Source organism: Telopea speciosissima, chromosome 3 (genome assembly GCF_018873765.1).
Source record: "Telopea speciosissima isolate NSW1024214 ecotype Mountain lineage chromosome 3, Tspe_v1, whole genome shotgun sequence".
NCBI lineage: Eukaryota > Viridiplantae > Streptophyta > Magnoliopsida > Proteales > Proteaceae > Telopea > Telopea speciosissima.
In genome coordinates, this window is record NC_057918.1 from 14,039,683 (window position 1) to 14,057,749 (window position 18,067).

The 18,067-nt window shown below is 36.3% G+C and overlaps 1 protein-coding gene across 2 annotated transcripts in view; it reads left to right on the forward strand.

Moving 5' to 3' along the window:
• Positions 1–231: 231 nt before the first annotated feature.
• Positions 232–18,067, forward strand: part of LOC122655761 (protein CANDIDATE G-PROTEIN COUPLED RECEPTOR 2-like) — a 28,145-nt gene continuing 10,309 nt past the window's right edge. The window contains exons 1-6 of one of the 2 annotated variants that reach the window (XM_043850079.1): positions 232–696; positions 3,863–4,054; positions 7,295–7,457; positions 7,553–7,655; positions 7,735–7,816; positions 7,931–8,045. In XM_043850079.1, the coding sequence (XP_043706014.1) occupies positions 403–696; positions 3,863–4,054; positions 7,295–7,457; positions 7,553–7,655; positions 7,735–7,816; positions 7,931–8,008 (912 nt within the window). In that variant the 5' untranslated portion in view covers positions 232–402 and the 3' untranslated portion in view covers positions 8,009–8,045. Of the gene's footprint in view, positions 697–3,862; positions 4,055–7,294; positions 7,458–7,552; positions 7,656–7,734; positions 7,817–7,930; positions 8,452–18,067 lie in introns of those variants that run through there. The other variant, XM_043850078.1, reaches the window with a different exon arrangement.

Consider the following 18,067-nt stretch of genomic DNA (forward strand, 5'->3'; position numbering starts at 1 on the left):
CCGAGTCCTGAGTCTTTCGACTGCTACCGGTACCGTCTCACACGAACACCTCTGTTGTTTAAAGAGATTGTCATCTGCAACTTTGATTATTTGATTGGCTCCAAATTGTACAGGTTCAACTTAGAATAAGGATTCTAATTACCGGAAAGTTAATTCCGAAGGATTCCATCTGAGATTGTGGAATCTCACCGAATAAGGAGTAAGGACTGAGGACAGAAGCGACGATCGAGAGCCTTGTTCCATTATATCTTCATTCATACGATTCGACTTTGTTCTGGTTTCTAAGGGCCCCTACTTTCATTGAGTTCTGGTTTCTAGGGTTTCCAAATTCATCTGCAGATTCGAACTAAGCAGGCTTAATATTAGGTTTTCCGTAATGTATTTTGCTGTCGGTAGGAGAAAATGAAAGTACTGGAAGAAGTCGCAGAGGTTCCATTTCCTTTCCCTGGGGAATTACATTCCCTCACCGAAAGAGGGGATTACAATCAGAGATTTCCCGGTTGGCTGTTTAATTGCCATGGTTTGTGGCACAATCTTTCGTTGATTGTTCCTTCGGTTCTTTTTGTTGTGTACTTGTCGTTGAAGGCGAGGAAGAGCTTCACGAAGCTCTCTCATGGCAGATCCTATATCATGATTGCTTATTACGGGCTTCTGTGGCTCGTCAGTGTGCTCAATCTGGCTTGGTGTTCCCTGCAGGTGCATGAGTTTTCTTCTATGTATTTTGTTTTGCAAGAGATTATTTATTTGTTTATTATTACCGACCAAAAAAATTGTATATACGTGTAAACTTTTATTTGATTGTGTTTCTCCAGCTCGATTATGGTTAGGTTTCTTCATGATTCCTTAGTCATTCTACTTACTTTCCTATTCACAGCTCTAGGTCTTTGTCCCAGAACTACTGGGAAAATTGAGGTAAATTTTGAAATGTGCAAAAGTGGTACAATGGGCATTGACAGTGTGTAGAAACAGTTGCAGATTGATTGTTTTTTTCTTTGAGGCGGGGGAGTTATTGTACTGATGATCATATCGTTTTGTCTCGTAAAGGAAGAGAAACGATGTGGGATGGCCGGATGGAGATGTCAAAACTGTTTACCCCCTAGTTTTGATTAGTATAATTCAAGAATTTTACAGTATGGTTTGGTATGCATGTTGTATACTAGATGTGGGAGTGATACATGAAATCAATCTCAGAGGATGAGGATAGGCAGTTTGAAAGAGTCTTAGGTAGTTGTGGGTGTGTCTAGTGCAGCTGGACTTATTGATTTGATGAGTTTGAATTCATGTAGGAAAGGATAGTGGTATCTATGTTACTGTTGATTTGTTTTTGCTGGACTTATTAATGAATACAAAATCTGTTTTTAGTAATAGTTGTAAGGTCCCTAGACATATGTGTCTAGGTGTCCAGAGACTCCAGACTAGTTTTAGTCCAAAAATGGGGAAAATAAGGGTGAAAAAAGGGGGTGTGGGAGTGGAAGAACAAGAGAAGGAAAGGAAGAAGAAAAGAAGAAAAAGAATAAGGGGAAAGAGAACGTGCGCACGCGACCCTTGTGCCCAAACACAAGGCCGCGCGAAATGACCACTGCGCCTTCAGGGATTTCCGCCTTTTCATGGGGGCGTGGCAGTCATTTTGCGTGGCCCTGTGTCTGTGCGCAGGAGCCACGCACCGCACACAACTAGTGTTCTATTTTCATGGGGGCGTGGTAGTCATTTCATGCGGCCCTGTGTTTGTGCACAGGGGCCACGCACCGCGCGCAACTATATAGTGTTCTTTCTGAGGATGCAATGGTCATTTCGCATGGTCCTTTGTCTCTGCACAGGGGCCGCGCACCGCATGCGACCAGGTAGTGTTCTTTCTCCCAAAAATTATTTACAGACCTGATAAGAACCAATACTCTTGATGCACAAGCTGTCAAAATCCCAGTTTTTTTGAAGGAAAACTTCTTCCTACTCAGATTTTTTGGCCAAAACCTAATTGGATCCCATCTACACTAAAAAATGACCTAGGAGGAGTGATTAAATAAGAAACAATTTGCATTAAAGCTCTTCAAATTAGAGATCGAACATCAAGTCACGGGTTGAAATATGTTAAAGAATTTGATTTTTTTTTGGGTGCTTGAATCTTCATGTTCTTACTTGTTTTTGCCAAATATCACATCTAAACTGGAAAATTGACCTAGATTTGGATCATCTTGAATCATTTGTGATATATAATGTATATTTGTGTTTGTTGTTAAGTACTTATTAGAAATAGTTACATACTAATCCATATTTGTTTAGTATTTTGCTAGTTGAGTGGTAGTATGGGTAATGTGTATATACTTAATGTATGCTACTTAATACTTAGTAGTATGTTTGTACTTACAAATTGCTTGCTTGGTGTTGACCTTTAGGGTTGCTTTGGGCTAGTATCCTAATATACAAATAGATTTTTCTTTTTCAAATCTTTTTGCTTGATTCTTATTACTTTTAATAGGTCTGATATTACACTTGCCCATGAGGATTTGAATTACATAGATGCCATGAAGACAGAGATAACCTGACATTGGTTGGATATCATTATTTATGCATAATGTTTAAAAATGATTATTTTGCATGTATCCTAAGAATATCCATGCATATCAAAGTTTATCTAGCGTTTTTCCAATACATCTCTAAAAACCAGCTTTCTGATACGCTGCCTGATACCAATACTTAACACCTTGGTCCACGTAGGTCAAAACCTTGCCGACGCGAAAAATGATCCCTAGGTCAGGCCTTAAAGACCAAAGCAACGCGTAGGCAAGCCCTAAGCAACATCCAAGTTTGGCCTTGACAAGTGTTGTCTGGTGGTGAAAATAATACAAATTTCTCAACCAGGTTATTTGATATGTTTTATTATATAATAGGTAAAGTGTGAAAATATACAGAATTTTGCCATGCTATTGGAGATAGTTTCTTCTGATGGTGAGTAGAGTGTGAATTTTAGTATGCTTGAAAATGTGACTTTTTTAGACAAATGGAGCAATCTTAAACCACCCTCCTGGTGCTTCTAGTTCTTTCCATTCATATACACTAATACCTGTCATTTGGAAAACCGAAAATCATATGTAGTCCTGTATTATCTCCTGTTACTTTTTTTCTGGTTACATTAAATTTCATAATAGCGGAAATTACGACAATCACAAAGAATCAAAGCCCTAACATGGTAGGCTATGTTGGTAGAATCACGTTGGAAGATCCTATTTAATGTGATTCCATCGTTTCCAAGATATTAATATTTTATTGCTTTCTTCATATAGGGTTTTGGATAAGAACAACAATAAAAATGTCACAGATCCCGTTTTCTCCAACACATTGGTGATGGGGAGAGTTTAAAAGACCTGAATGAGACATAACATAGAAAGGCAGAGGCATAACCGCATAACCCAGTTTGCACCATCATTCATTTCTAAAACATTGTTTTACTTGACACAGTGAAACTCAATTAATTGAATTTGATAGGACATAGGGTTCAAGTTGTGAATCTTCAGATTTTGATGAAAATTTATGAGGATTCTTACATTAAAAAAAAAAAATCATATCTGGGACTGTGATTGTTTAGGTTAAGATTGGATGTGAATTTTGGGGTTCAGATCATATGTTGTTAGATTTTAATAAATAGGAATATGAGATATCTTAATATCTTTTGGGTGTAGTAGACAACTGCTGAATTCAGGTGCTATTTTACTTGTGTGAATGATAATAATTAATTTTCTTAAGTGCACTAGGATACTTCCGCTGCTGATTACATGGTATTTGATTATCTGCTCTGAGATTCGGCATCTTTTTTTCCTCCCCTCTCTCTAACCTAGTGTATATATATGTTCTTTATCTGCTGGCACAGACTTGGGAATGCACTCCTGGGAAAGAGTTTTCTTGGAATTTTTTATCGTTGTTTACAACATCTGGAATGCTATTCTTGGAAATTAGCTTGGTGGCATTTTTACTCCAAGGGAATTACGACAGCGGATTGGATGCTCTAACACGCACTTTTGTAGTCTCTGGGATCATTGTTGGTGCAGATGTACTTCTTAAGGTAGTCTTTGTTTATGTCCTCTGTAACTCCGTTTACTCCTTTTGTGGCTAAATGAAGTTTGGTAGACACTTTAGTTATAATTAATATTTTAATAGAAAATATCATGTTTGGTTTTCGTCGAGGTCATATGGAATCTATCTAGAATTCTTCATTGTTTCCATGCTTAGACTTTTGTAAGGATTTTTGTAGATGGAACCTTCTAGTCCTGGTGCTATTTGTGCTCCTTTCTTACTTGTGCTTCTTGTTTCCACTGCTTTTTCTTTGTCCCACACCTTTGACAGTCAATTGTCAGCTCAACTGAATGGTGTTCAGGATGCTGTTTCAGAGGTTGGCGATATTCACTGTGGAATAGTTTTAAAATGCTTCATAAAGGGTGTAGTCTTTTCCTCATAGGGTGGTGTGGTTCCGTTTGGCACCATTTCAGATTTGTTTTTTTTTTTTTTTTTTCGTGTGGACAGCAGTCCTGGATAAAATTCTTACAGTGGACAACTTGGTTTCAATGGAATGGAGTATTAGAAATGTGTAAGATGTGTAGTGAAGGTAGGGAGGATAAGTATCTTTTATTCTTAGCAGCTTTGTGGGGAGATTTCTATTTGTGTCACGGGTAATTGGATTTTCTATAATTCTTTACTTTGGAGAATGATTCCGTTCATGATTTGCTGGTGCATTTGGAGAGAGAGGAACTCAAAGAATATTTAATGAAAGTGAAAAGGCTAGTTTTAAGCTGGTGCTTGGTTGTGCCAGTTCACAGGAGTTAATTCTTTTGGTATAATGGGAGAATTTGTAAATGGATAATGCGGGTTTGTGAAAAAGCTGATTCTTTTTGTAGGGGAGTTTCTTTGCATAGAGGTTCCCTTTTTTGGCTGTGGCAACTGTAGCATAGTCTGTGGGCAGTTTTTGCCTTTTTGATTAATGCAAAATTACTTTTAAAAAAAAAAAGGTTGAAATGTTGGATGTTTTTGTCGCCCATTTCCTAAAAATGTTGGAGCAGTGCCTCCAGACAAAGTATAATATTTCTCAAGACACTGGAGATTTGGCCATTTTGGATGTCTGGACAGCCTCCAGAGAAAGTATAATATTTCTCAAGAAACTGGAGATTTGGCCATTTTGGATGTCTGGATGGATAGGTATTGTTTGAACGGCTAATACCTGATGTTAAAGTAGTCAATGTGTGTAAGGGAAAAGCCTCATTTAGGGTTCCAGCTACCTATCCCATCCACTGAAGCCAGTCCTGGTTAGGAACACTGATTTCGTGGCTGTACGCCTGTACCCATCCATGCCAAATATGTAACACTCCATCTCCCCTTCCCCTTTTTCTTTATCAATTTCACTCTCTGTTTATCTAGGATTCTCAGATTCCCTCCCTGGCTCCCCCTGTTTTTGGCATTAGTGAAATCTCTCTCTCATGCCTTAAAGGGCTTTCCCGGAAAATCCTCCCTTCTTATTTTCACCTACTTTTAATTAGTCTTACTTTTTATTACTCTGAAAATGTTGGAACTCCATTTGGGATGTTGGAATGTTGAACTGTGGGCTTGATTGTTTTATGGGCTGTTCTGTTTTTAGAATCATTGATTTAACGTTATTGGTTGATTGAGAAATGAGATGATTTCAGTGGGATTGATAAAAAGATGGGTTGGCTTCTTTAAAAGCCTTTATGGCTCCCTGCAAGCAACACAGTTATTGTTGATGGTCCAGATTAGAGTGTTCTGATGGAGGACTTGCCCAGTGGTTGTAACTTGTAAAGGATTTTTGAACCAGGGGAATGACAACATATTGTTCTTGAGATTGAAGATGAATAAGCCATATAACCTGAACTTCTATATGGCCTCCCAAGGGGTTGGGACTTGGGACATATAAAGGGGGATTGAGCAAACATATTCCATTAGTTATTGGGAAAATATCAATTAAAAAAGTTCAAATCTGTAAGCCTTTCTTTATTTCCATGTCATCTGATGTAGCCCTGTCGAAGACATTATTGCTTGGCATTTTGTTTATCACGTCAATCAATGACAATGAGGTCTTGGTTGTGAACCAACAGTCAAATCAATGTCAAAGTTGTGAATAATGTTCAATGGAAACAGGGACATTATGAGATCTAAAAAAAATTTATGTAAATAGATGAGTCAGGGGATTCTATGTTGAAGGGCCTATTTGTCCCAAATCCTTGGGAATCTTTCCTGAGAAAATGATTGGGAGATTGGCAGGTCTCAAAAATCTGACAGCATTCTTTAAGGTACCTGCCTTAATTATTTGATAGGGAGATCATCAACAAAAACATGATGCAACTATTGTAGCCTTGATAACCTAGAAGGAAGATGGATTGACCCCAAAGATTTGATTGGTGGTTTTTATGACATCATTGCTAAGATTTCCGTCATGGGGACTTAGACCTGCACAGTGTGGTGCCTCTGCATGTTAGAGCCTGAATCATGTGTGAGATCCTTTTTGCAGTTCAGAGTCTTGATAACATGAAATCTTTGGGAAAGGGCTAAGGTGCAAGATTTACCTGTGAAGGGTGTATGATAATACCATGTGGGAATCTTTTGAGCATGCCCTTGGAACAAAAATCTGTTGGAATTGTATGGAGTAAATATCATGGGTGCTTGAGTTTTGTGAGATTGAGGATGATATTGTGATGCTTTGAGAAGATCACTGGCAAAAAAACACACAGAAACAACCAAGATGGTAAACTTAATCTGGAAGAGGGAAGGCTGGCGACATACATATGGATCCTATGTTGCCTTATGGAGTTCTCTCTTGGCAGAGACTCATTATCCTTGAGTTTTGGGGACACAATTATGCACAGATTCAGTGATGTGTTGAGAGTTTTGAAGAGGATAATTCTCTCTTTGTGGTTGGGTAAGCTTGATTAAGTTACCCTTTGCCAGTTTAGCAATATATCTGCAGACAGGCTTGTTAATGACAGACTTTGAGGGAATTCAGGTGTGCTGGGTCATTTCCTGCATTTTATCATTTCAGATACCCTTGTTTTCTATTGTGTGTACTGCGTTTTGGTTGTTGCTGTGCCCTTCATTTTTGGGTTACATAAACTGCATCATTTACATTTTTTAAATTTCTTTTTAATGAAGGTTAATAGTTCACTATTTAAGAGAGAGAGATGTAATGTTTCTTTTCCACTCCTGTTCCAAATTCAGCTGCATTCATAATTTGATAACATCCTGAAATTATTAATCCTTTGATTTCATGTTTGATCTGATCTTGAAGTTCACATTTTTCCAGGCAATTTATGTGTTTGGTTTTGAGATTCCACTGTTCATTGATAGTGAGGAAACCACGCATAGGGTGAAGTGGGGTTTGTGGGTTGTCCACAAGTTATTGCTTACCGCAGTGTATTGCTTCATTTTGTGCATGTATCACTCAAAATGGAGAGAGAAATTACCTGGTAAAAACTCATCCCATATTCCCATGTCTATGTTGTATTATTCTCACATACCATCTGAGGTCCGATCTAACTTGGTCTTTTCTTGGCTTCTGCAGCCCGACCTGCATTCTACAACTACATCTTGGTGATGTTCTCCTTGAATGTAACTGCATTGTTTGCATGTGGGCTCGTAGGAAATGGTGTTGGCTTTGGTTTCTGGTACATCTTTTACGAGGAAAATGGAATAGTGTTCCCAGAGATTCTTAAATTATTCTCAAGTTGTTTCTTCTTTTCACAGGTTGTATGATCTCACCACTATATGCTACCATGCCTTCTATCTTCCCCTGTTGTTCATTACATTTCTGGCAGACTTCTTCCAGGTTTTCTTCTGAGACATTGTGATACACTGGTCTTATTTTGTTCTCTGGTATCTATATGCAGATTGTGGTTGATGCAAGGTTGGTTTATTTTGTTTCATCTTTTGATTTTTTCAGGAGGAATATTTGAATTTGGAAAATGCTTATTACTCTGAGATGAAGGACGCTGGGTTCTTTGATGCTGATTGGAATTGATCCAGCAACTTGTGTATATGGGGTAGATCTTTGTGCACTTTGTATATAAGTGAAAGGTTTTCATCATATGGATGGCTGTTCTATAAGTAAAATGATCCGTCAAAAGGCTGTAATATGCTATTGGAGGAAGAAACTTACTTGGAAAATGCAAGGAAAGACCAACAAGGTTCAACCATGTGGGTGATAGTGGTGCAATGACTGCTATTGTGTTTGGAAAAGGAAGTCCGGAAAGCTTCAGCATCCTCGGTGGAACTGCAAGTTATAGTAAGACTTGAAAACACTCGAACTCTGTTTGGTGTTCGAAGTCTATGTTTTGTTGGATTGGGTTTTCCGTTTTTAAACATATAGAAAATTGATCTTTGTAGATCATTATCGCGGTGGTGAAATAGTAACTGGCAAGTTGTAGTAAGACTCGAAAGCTCAAACTCTTTGTTTTTTGTTTGTACATCTCTCAAATCTTTGGATGGAACATCAATACCCTTGACCCTTTAGCAAATTTCACTACTCAACTAGCCAATTCTTTTTTTGGTAATTGGGAGCTTTACATATATATTTGATAGAAAGGGAGGGGGAGGGGGAGGGGATAAGATACCAGCCAAGAGACTCGAACTCGAGACCTCTTGGTGAGCATGGGCATGAAGCGCACCGCGGCTCACCAACTGAGCTAAGCAGTTGTTGGTAACTAGCCAATTCTTGCTTACACAAAATCAATGTTTCACCATTCAGCTCAATCCAGGGTTATGCTAGTTGATCCAAAGCTATCCATTTTTTTTGTTTTCTCAACTACTATGGTAATAGTTATTTTGAGATTATCCTTTGTTTGCCGTCTCTTCCATTGTGTAGTATCATATCACTCCTGATTTGTGCATTTGATGACCTTTGTTTTAGACACTTTAAAAACTTCTAGCAGTTTCCTCGACTTACCACCTACAGGAGCAACCCTTGGTTACTCTGAATGTTCTTATTTTTGTTTGTACTGTAGAAAGGATCCCTTTATGTAAATCCCAAATAAAATTATATATAAATGTTTATTGACGAGTTGTCTGTGGCACAAGTCTTTGGAATTGTTGGTATTTGTCATTGCAGTAGGCCATAAAATTGAAAGAAGCAGCTAATTTTCTGTCTCTGATCTAGAGGATACCCTAAGTAAATGCTAGGGGTGAAGTTGACCTCCATGCTACAGACAATTTCAGCCTAAAGGGTTCTTTATTTCATTGCCGAGGAAGGAAATTTTCCCCTATGAAAATTCATAGGCAGCCAAGAAGTGAATGGGAGTGCTCTCCAGGTATTCTTCTTCTCCTCTTTGCCATCTTTGGGTCTAGTATTCTATGTTTTCATGAGCAGAAATTTTAAAGGACCGAGTTTCCCTTGACCCATTGAAGGAACTTTCCTTCACCACGGGGGCTTGAAGTGCTCGGATTGACTCCAGCAGCATTTTCGATCCGTACTTGGGGGTGGGGTGGGGTGGGGTGGGGGAACCCTCTTCCACGGGTGGAGGAAAACTTTCCTCAGTCTAAAATAATCGTCATCCCCCTTAATATAAGGAAACTTATATAGATAATGCTTCAAATGTTTCTTCTTGTGGTTGATTTTAAACTGCAAAATTCTGTCAACAAAATTTAATGATTTTGCGAGAACAAAACTTATTTAACAATTTTATATATATATATATCTTACTGTTTTAGGATTGCAACAATATTTTTTTGTCTCTAGTCTTATTCCGATAAGTTTTTTTGTTTGTAAAAAAAGTTTTTTAATGCGGGGTTTGAAATTTTATTTTAAAAAAGTTGGAAGTCATTTAAAATACTTTTTATGTGAAATAACGAGGTTTACACTCATTGAAAAAAAGTATGTTATATTAAAAGGGTAAAAAAGTAAAGTTAAAACAAGATTGTAACCTTCCTTGGTTACAACAATATCAATCCTTGGGGTGTAAACAAATTGTTATTGCAAGTTTGCAAGTCTCAATTGTGATGTAAGTAGCAAAAAGCTTGTTTGATGAACAATGAAAAGAATATGTGAAAGAATAGCAATAGAATTATTATACAAATTAAATTTTTTTAACATTATTATTTCTATGTTTAAGTATTGTTTCAGTAAAATGCTAAGGTATACGAAATTCAACAATGTTATAAATACAAATTTTAATTAGAAAAATTAAAAGTATACATGTTAAAATGGAGTCAGGATGAGAAAAAGCAAACTAATGAAGAAAGAAAATATTGCTATTAATTAGGAACCATTAGAGAGGGACTGTTTAATGTAATTTAAAAAATTAGTGATTACAAAAAAAAAAAAAATCTATAGAAAGTTAGAAACTAAAGTGTGCATATTTTCAGAATATAGAACTTATACCATTTCAAGATGGCCCTGCTAAATGCTGGAGCCTTGTGCACTGGGTACAAATTTTTGTTTACCATTTCAAGATGGCCTATGACATTTTGCTTAAGCTACACTCATCTTGATATACTAAATACCTTTTAAAAAAAAAGTTAATATACCATTGACAAGGCCTAACCAGTCATTTGACAGGGTAATCCAATCTGATGAATGTGCTAATAGATTGTCCAATCCAGACTAAGGTTCAGCTAATGCCTACCAATCAGCAATTTTCATAAGCTACTCAAGCCCTCTCCTTTTACTTCCATAGGTAAAATTTTTATTTTCCTCATAATCTATGGTGTTTTTGAGCAAAAACCTTGCCCAATTCATCTTAATTTGTTTGATTTACTAAAGTTTTCAATCTGAAATACTGACTTTGACAGTTTGACTATCATTTTCTTTGTGGAGATCAAATTGATGATCCGAATTCCAACTTCTCTTCCTCTTTTTGAAGCTTCTGAAAAGAACATCGATCCCAAGTGTCAGAGAATTATAAATACCCCGACCGCAAGCATAACTCTTTAATTTCTCACTATGAACTAAAATCCCAAAATTTTTATGGGGAGTTTTTTTTTTTGTTTTTTTGATGAAAGTGTAATCACACAATCACACAAACCACACACCAATCCCAAAAGGTTACACACCTAATGTGAGACTAAACTCACACACCTTTTTTTTTTAAATTTTTTTGATGAAAGTGTAATCACACAAAACACATACCAATCCCAAAAGGTTAATCAACTTTTAGGATCGTGGAATGGTGGATATACACAACACAACACACACCACATTCACACATCCGATGTGGGACTAAAATCTTTATGGGGAATTAACTCTACTGTATTCAGTACAATGATATGTGAGCTCCTCAACTTTAATCTCTACTTAAAGTATTAAATTATTCTCTTAAAACAGAAGTTAATAAATTATTTTAGTTAGTATAGTCTAACTATGAAGAAATGAAAGAAAGCTTGAAACAAGACAGAATCATTGCTAGAAAATTGAAAGTAAAACAATGTCTCCTGTGTAGTCACATTGGACTAATCCATTAAAAAAAGAATCTCATGAGGCTCTAAGTCTCTGACTAGACTTCAAAACAATAGTTGGAAATTTGGACTAAGGAGAGAGAGAGAGAGAGGAGTAAGGAAGAAACTGAGTTGTTATTTCTCCTATATCATCATATCCATCCAATCTTTGTAACGGCCAGATCAACCTTGAGTGTTGTTTAAATACTTCAAATATGAGGGAAGATGGTCCAATACGCAAAGAACTATATGGTTGAGAGTTGTCCTATCTATGTGATGGGTGGGACTGGTTAACACGAAAGGTGAGCACCTGGGAGATAAGTTAGTTTTTTTCTCATTTGGTATGATTGGTCAAAAAAAATAAAAAGACACTTCTACCCTCCCATGCACAATACTGTTTTGACGCATTTTGATGGTGTGCTTTTCTATGCCGCTTGCTCTGAAATTCTGAGAACTCTTCCCTATTTTTTAGTTCGTTATGTCTTCTACTTCTTTATGTATTAAGAAAATTACAGTGAAACATTATATGAGAAAGTTCGATATCCTGTGGATAGGTGTGTCAAAATGGAGGCCGAACCAAAGCGACCAACCAGACCATCCGGAAAAAAAGAAACAGTTCTTGCGGTTCCCTAACAAGGAGGGCAAAATGATCATTCTACTCCTGACCAGGCACTCTGCCTGGGTGGGATCCACCCCACTCTTATTAGAGTCTCTAGGGTAACTGCACAGATCAGGGAATCGCAGAAAATATTTTTTCAAACTAACCCCACTCCATCCACCCCAAAAAACAAAAACATAAGATATAATTAATGATCATATTGTAAATCAAATGTGTAAGTATGTTAGGTATAATTTACATTTGATTTTAAAATATTTATTGAAATAATGGATGGTCTCATAACCATTCTTCATGCACATAGTAATTAGCATTGGTGATATTACAAGATGCATATTAATAATATAATAAGAATACTCCTCCTGCAAAAGTCAGAATTAAAAGAATCATGGGAGGACTTGAAACTCCCATTCTCTCACATATACAGTTTACATGACCTATGAAAACTTTCTCTTTTAACATTCATTTCAATTGATAAAAAAAAAAATAAAATAAAATAAAATAATGTTCAAAGTCGTTCTCTTCCGGTAGGAAAGTAGAGGGAAGTTTTGCCATTGGGCTTTTCGTGGGAGGTAATTCCTCCGGACCATATGCTTTGACTAGTCCAAATCGTTTGCAATTGAATTGCTTTTCACACCAAAAAAAATAGAGAAAGAAAGTCCAAATCGTTTGCAAAATCAATCAATGGATAGTCTGATATCTCAATTACTAGAACTATTCTCCCCCCCCCCCCCTCCCCCGAAATTGATGGCCAATATTAGGGAAGTGGTTTGACCAATCAATGAATTATCTCATAAGAATTTCTTTTCCACCTTTAAATCTTAACTATTTTACAGTTCTGTCATTTGTTAGATTATTATTTTTTTTAGGGAAAATGGCACGTCACCCTCTGGTTTTCAAACGAAACTCAAATCACCCCCTGTATTAGACCCCAATATGATAAATTAGTTCCTATCGTTAGTTTTATGTTGTTAAGTGATGATGTCAACTAGTTAAATAAATTTAAATCCCTAAATTACCTTTGACATCCAAACATAGATTTGAAAGGGTAGTATTATAAATTTAATTCTAATGTTTTGGTATAAGGGTAAAATAGTCCTTTCACACCAACAACTAACAACAGATTAACACCGTTACTGTAGAGGGGGATGGATGAGTATTTTAAAAAAACCAGGGGGTGATGTGTAATTTACCCTTTTTTATAATTAATTTCACCATTGAATTTAGGCAACAGTTTTGTGACGTGAAACAAATCATCTAAACAATCCGACCACTGGATATCTAGATAATTATTTGAATAGACGAGTTTTAAAATCAAATTCAATCATATATATATATATACTTTTCGTTCAATAGCATACCTTCTCATGTATGTCTATGCACTCCCTTGTCAATCTCATGCTCCATCTTGGTAATTCTAAAATTTTCAATAGTTTAATTTGCCACGTGATCGATCAAATTTGCTTGATCGAAAATTTGATATGATAGTTGGGGACCTTTGATTTTATTATCTATCCATAAGATGGAAGTCCCATCCTGTGTAGAACTAGGCAGTCATTAAAGAGATTCCAATTTGTCCATGAATTTATTTATAGAAACTTGATCAGTATAACTGGATGAGACCAAATAGATAGACTCTAACCATGACAAATTTTTTTGTTTTTTTAAAAATTTCTTGTTAGTGCAAAGTAAATAAAATCTTCTAATAACAACAAAGGAAACATTAGCCAAGGACAATTATCAAAAGAATTCTACAAAAAGGGGTATCTGCAACTACAAGTGTGTTGCAATCAATCCATGCTCCAACATCCTCTAATTCGTCATAAACTATTAAGCCATTCTTGTTTGTCGTTGAAAACTGTTTCGACAGTTAGTCAAAGTCTTTTGATTTTTGAAAAAAAGTCCAAGTCTTTTGAATAGAGATTTAGTCAAAGCTAAATCATAATCTAAATATATCATATCGCTAGCTGATGAGAAGTTAATTGGAACCTAAAAAGAATAACCGTGTGATGGTTACCTGAAATAATAAAAGGGAAAAGGTTCTCTAAGTCGCTGGACAATGCATGTCTCTCTCCTCTTCATATGAAATGATTTTATTGTCCTCCGATATATAATTTTGAAAAATGGATCAATACTAAGTCTAATTAAATCACTTAATTTTAAAAGAAAGATTTAATAACATTAAAATTAGATTAATCGAAGTTACAAGTGAGAAGATTTAATTTCAAGGACCATCATGGACGAATAGTCAGTTTAATTGCTATAATTCTTCAGAGAACCTGTACTTGTGGGTTTTGAGGTAATCCTAAATCCCTCTTATTTGTTTAATCTTGTAATACATGCTCAATTGTCTAAGGATATATAATTGTTTTCCTTAGATTGGCATCTCTCTATACTATAGTACTAAGTGATTCTCCACACGATTTTGGGGGTTGAGATTCCAACTTTATCTCTAGCTCCAAGAACCATGTGGATAAATTATGTAACTATTTCGGCTTTTAGATAGAGAAACATGTCTAGATTAGCCACAAGTCAAATTTCAAAGCCTACTCTAGAGTGCATAGTAATGTCTAGAGTATTGGTAAACATGCATGGACATACACAAGATGTGTACCAATACAAAAAGGGGTATTTGATTATATTCGACTCTGAAATTTATCACATGACTAACTTGGATTTTGTCCTTTTTATCCAACGGTTAAAATAGACATATCATTTGTCCACAGTGTAGGATAAAAACATTGTGATGTTTGAAAAAATAATAAACCTTTGTGACGATAATCATTCACTTTATTTTATTGGGAGGGGGATGACGGTCATTTCGTGCAGTGCAGCCTTCTGTCTAGGTGCATGAACCATGCGTCGCACGTGACCAGGTATCGTCTTTCTCCCTAATTTTAAAGTCAGTTGAACATAAAAAATATATATTCCGTGTGCAAATTGTAGATTCCTTGACCTGCCAAGAAGCCCAAGACACATAAGTGGGGGCCTCACTCCCTCTCTCTCTCTCCTCATAAAACCTTTATTTGAAGATTTGTAATGGGGACTCTCCAACCACCAGAGTTAGTACTCTAGCATCCCTTCTCCGATTTTGATATCATCTCTACCCCTCCTGTATGATATGGATCGTTATCTTCTGTTGTCCGTTGCTTGAACAACACCTGTTGTCCCCTCACATAGGGGCGAAATGATAACTTAACCTCCTTGCCCGAGGGAGGTTAAATCGTTATTTCGCATCCCATGTGAGGGGACAGCACTGTACTATTCGGACAGTGACCAACAAAAGATAAAAATTCATCCTCCTCTTGCTAAGTTTGCTAACATGTAACCAAACGAGAAAGTCTTATTCCCCCCATAATCCATATGGACTAATTATTCATTTGGACAGCTGGATGAGTCGGTGTCCCTTGAAATAAATATAAGTATGATTCTTGAACGTCACATTGAAGGTCATGGAAAAATGAGCACATTTGAGTGTTTTGACCAATTTAATTAGGTTTTGCATATCAATTATCCTTTTTACCCTTGTTAATTTTTGGAAAAGAGTTAGGTAATTAAAAGAAGGGTAAAATACACGTACCCCCTATAATGCACCCAATATTCCTTGTACCCCTCTAAGCAGCTCAATATTTTACATACCACCCCTAATTATTCTATGTACCACTTCTGTTTTACACCCCAAATGCCTGATAGGTCCAATCCGTTAAATACCACTATTAGATGCTAAAATTATGATCATTTTACCTTTTGTTCTATTTTTGTAAATTTGAAAAGATTTAATTACCCTCACTTATTTGTTGTCCTAAACTAATTAAAAATAACTATTTTACCCTTTGTTTTATTTTTATAAATGAAAAAAATCTAATTGTCCTCACTTATGTATTACCTTAATCTATTTAGAAAAGGACTATTTTACCCCTAAATATTTGTTCGTAAAAACCAACCCAACCTAACCGTTGCATACCGAGTGGAGAACGAATTCAAGAAACGAAAAGCTTGGGAGCCTGCTGCTCCGGCGGCTTCCATCCTTCTCCGGCTACGATCTAACCCTGCAGGTAATCTTCTCAACTTCTCCTTCTTCCTTCTTCTACTTATTCTATGCTCTTTCTTCTCTGCTCCTTCTCTGTCTCTTCTTCTGCTTTGCTTCTTCTTCTCCTTCTTCTGATTTCGCTGTTTAACCTAAAACAAGTGAGCGACTCTATCGAATTAAAACAATTTATGTTGCAGCTAGAGATTTCTAAGGTACGTCGGCTGCAATCTTCTCCCACCGATCCTCGGAGTCCTCAGGATGAATTGCCAGGGCATTCTCGAACGCATTCTCCTGCTCCCTACTCCACAAGGAGCTACTGCCCGTCTCATCTGTGGTCATCCCGGGATACAGAATAGGAAATCTACCAAATTATGGGAAATCTACACCAGAGTCAATCCCCAAAATCACAAGTGAATGCATAGAAATTGAACGAAATCTAACAAAAACAACTCTTTTAAGGGCTCAATCTCATGAAATCCCTATAAAAACTGAAATCGTCGAAACCCAAATTCCTACTAAAAGGAAAGATATTATTGAAACCTGAGAATCCGTCAAAATTTTCCCAAACGAATCCAATCCCTTTAAAGATGACACAAGTATTTCCGATTACCGGAAAATCGGCCTCTCTGGTTGGAGACTTGAATGGTTCTAATCTAATCACAGCGAAGGAAGGATTGAGGAAACTGGAATCGAGGGTAATCTTTCCTGTTGAAGAAAACATCCCCCCCCCAAAAAAAAAAAAAAAAAAAAAAACACTTAAAAATGTACCTTGCAGAGAACTCCAAGATTTCAGCTGCTTTAAGCACGATTCAAGAAATGCCTTTATTTCTAAGAAGTGACAAAGATTCAGGGTCTGTACTTGAAGATGAATCAAACCCACTTAGAATGTGTAGTAAAGAACGGATTTTTGCGCCAGAAAACGACATTCATTCACAAGATTTAAAAAATAAAGAATTAAAACGCGTTGTGGTCTTTTTGTAACCCAGAATTTAACAGGATAAAAAAAGAAAGCAATCTGATTGGATGAGTTCATAACTTAAAAAGAGATTTATAAAAAAAAAGAAAAGGAAGTGGCGGTGGTGGGTATGTAAAAGAAGATGATTTGGGAAAGATGAGGGCACTTTGGGGGGTTTTTAGGAACAAATATTTAGGGGTAAAATAGTTTTTTTAAATTAGATTAGGATAATACATAAGTGAGGGTAATTAGGTCTTTTCATTTATAAAAATAAAATAAAGGGTAAAATGGTAATTTTCAATAGTTTAGGGTAACAAATTAGTGAAGGTAATTAAATCTTTTCAGATTTAAAAAAATGGAATAAAAGGTAAAATGGTCAAAATTTTGGCATCTAATGATGGTATTTAACTGATTGGACCTATCTAGTATTTGGGGTGTAAAGTAGGGGTGGTACGTGGAATATTGAAAGGTGGTACGTGGAATATTGAACCGCTTAAGAGGGTACGAGGAATATTGGGTGTATTATAGGGGGGTACGTGTACTTTACCCTTAAAAGAATGGAAAAAAGAAGAGAACGCTTCTTGGCCACGCGCCCCTACGCCAAGATACTTGGTAGGGATGTAAATGGATATTCGTGAATCCGTATTCGATTGGCGTTCGCATTCGTTTAAGAGAATTCGAATCCGTTCGAAACTAATCGGATCTGAATATGATAATCCCCTATCCGTCGATTATTATCCGATTCGTTTAGATCCAACGGTAATAAAATATACGAAATATAACTCTGTGTTTGTCAATCCTTTTAAGTTACCTTATTGGATTTTGTTATCTTATTTATATAAATTTATAAGTTAAGATAATGTGATTCGTTTTTCTAGATTTGTTATTGGTTTATATATATTATTTTATGCAATGTGTTACATGGAATTACATATCTATTAAAAATCAAAATAAAAACGTAAGAGAATAAAAGACTAAGAAGAGTAGAAGAAAGGGTAATAAGCTCGAACTCTCAAGTTTCAACCCTAACCTTCATCATAAAAGCGGTAAA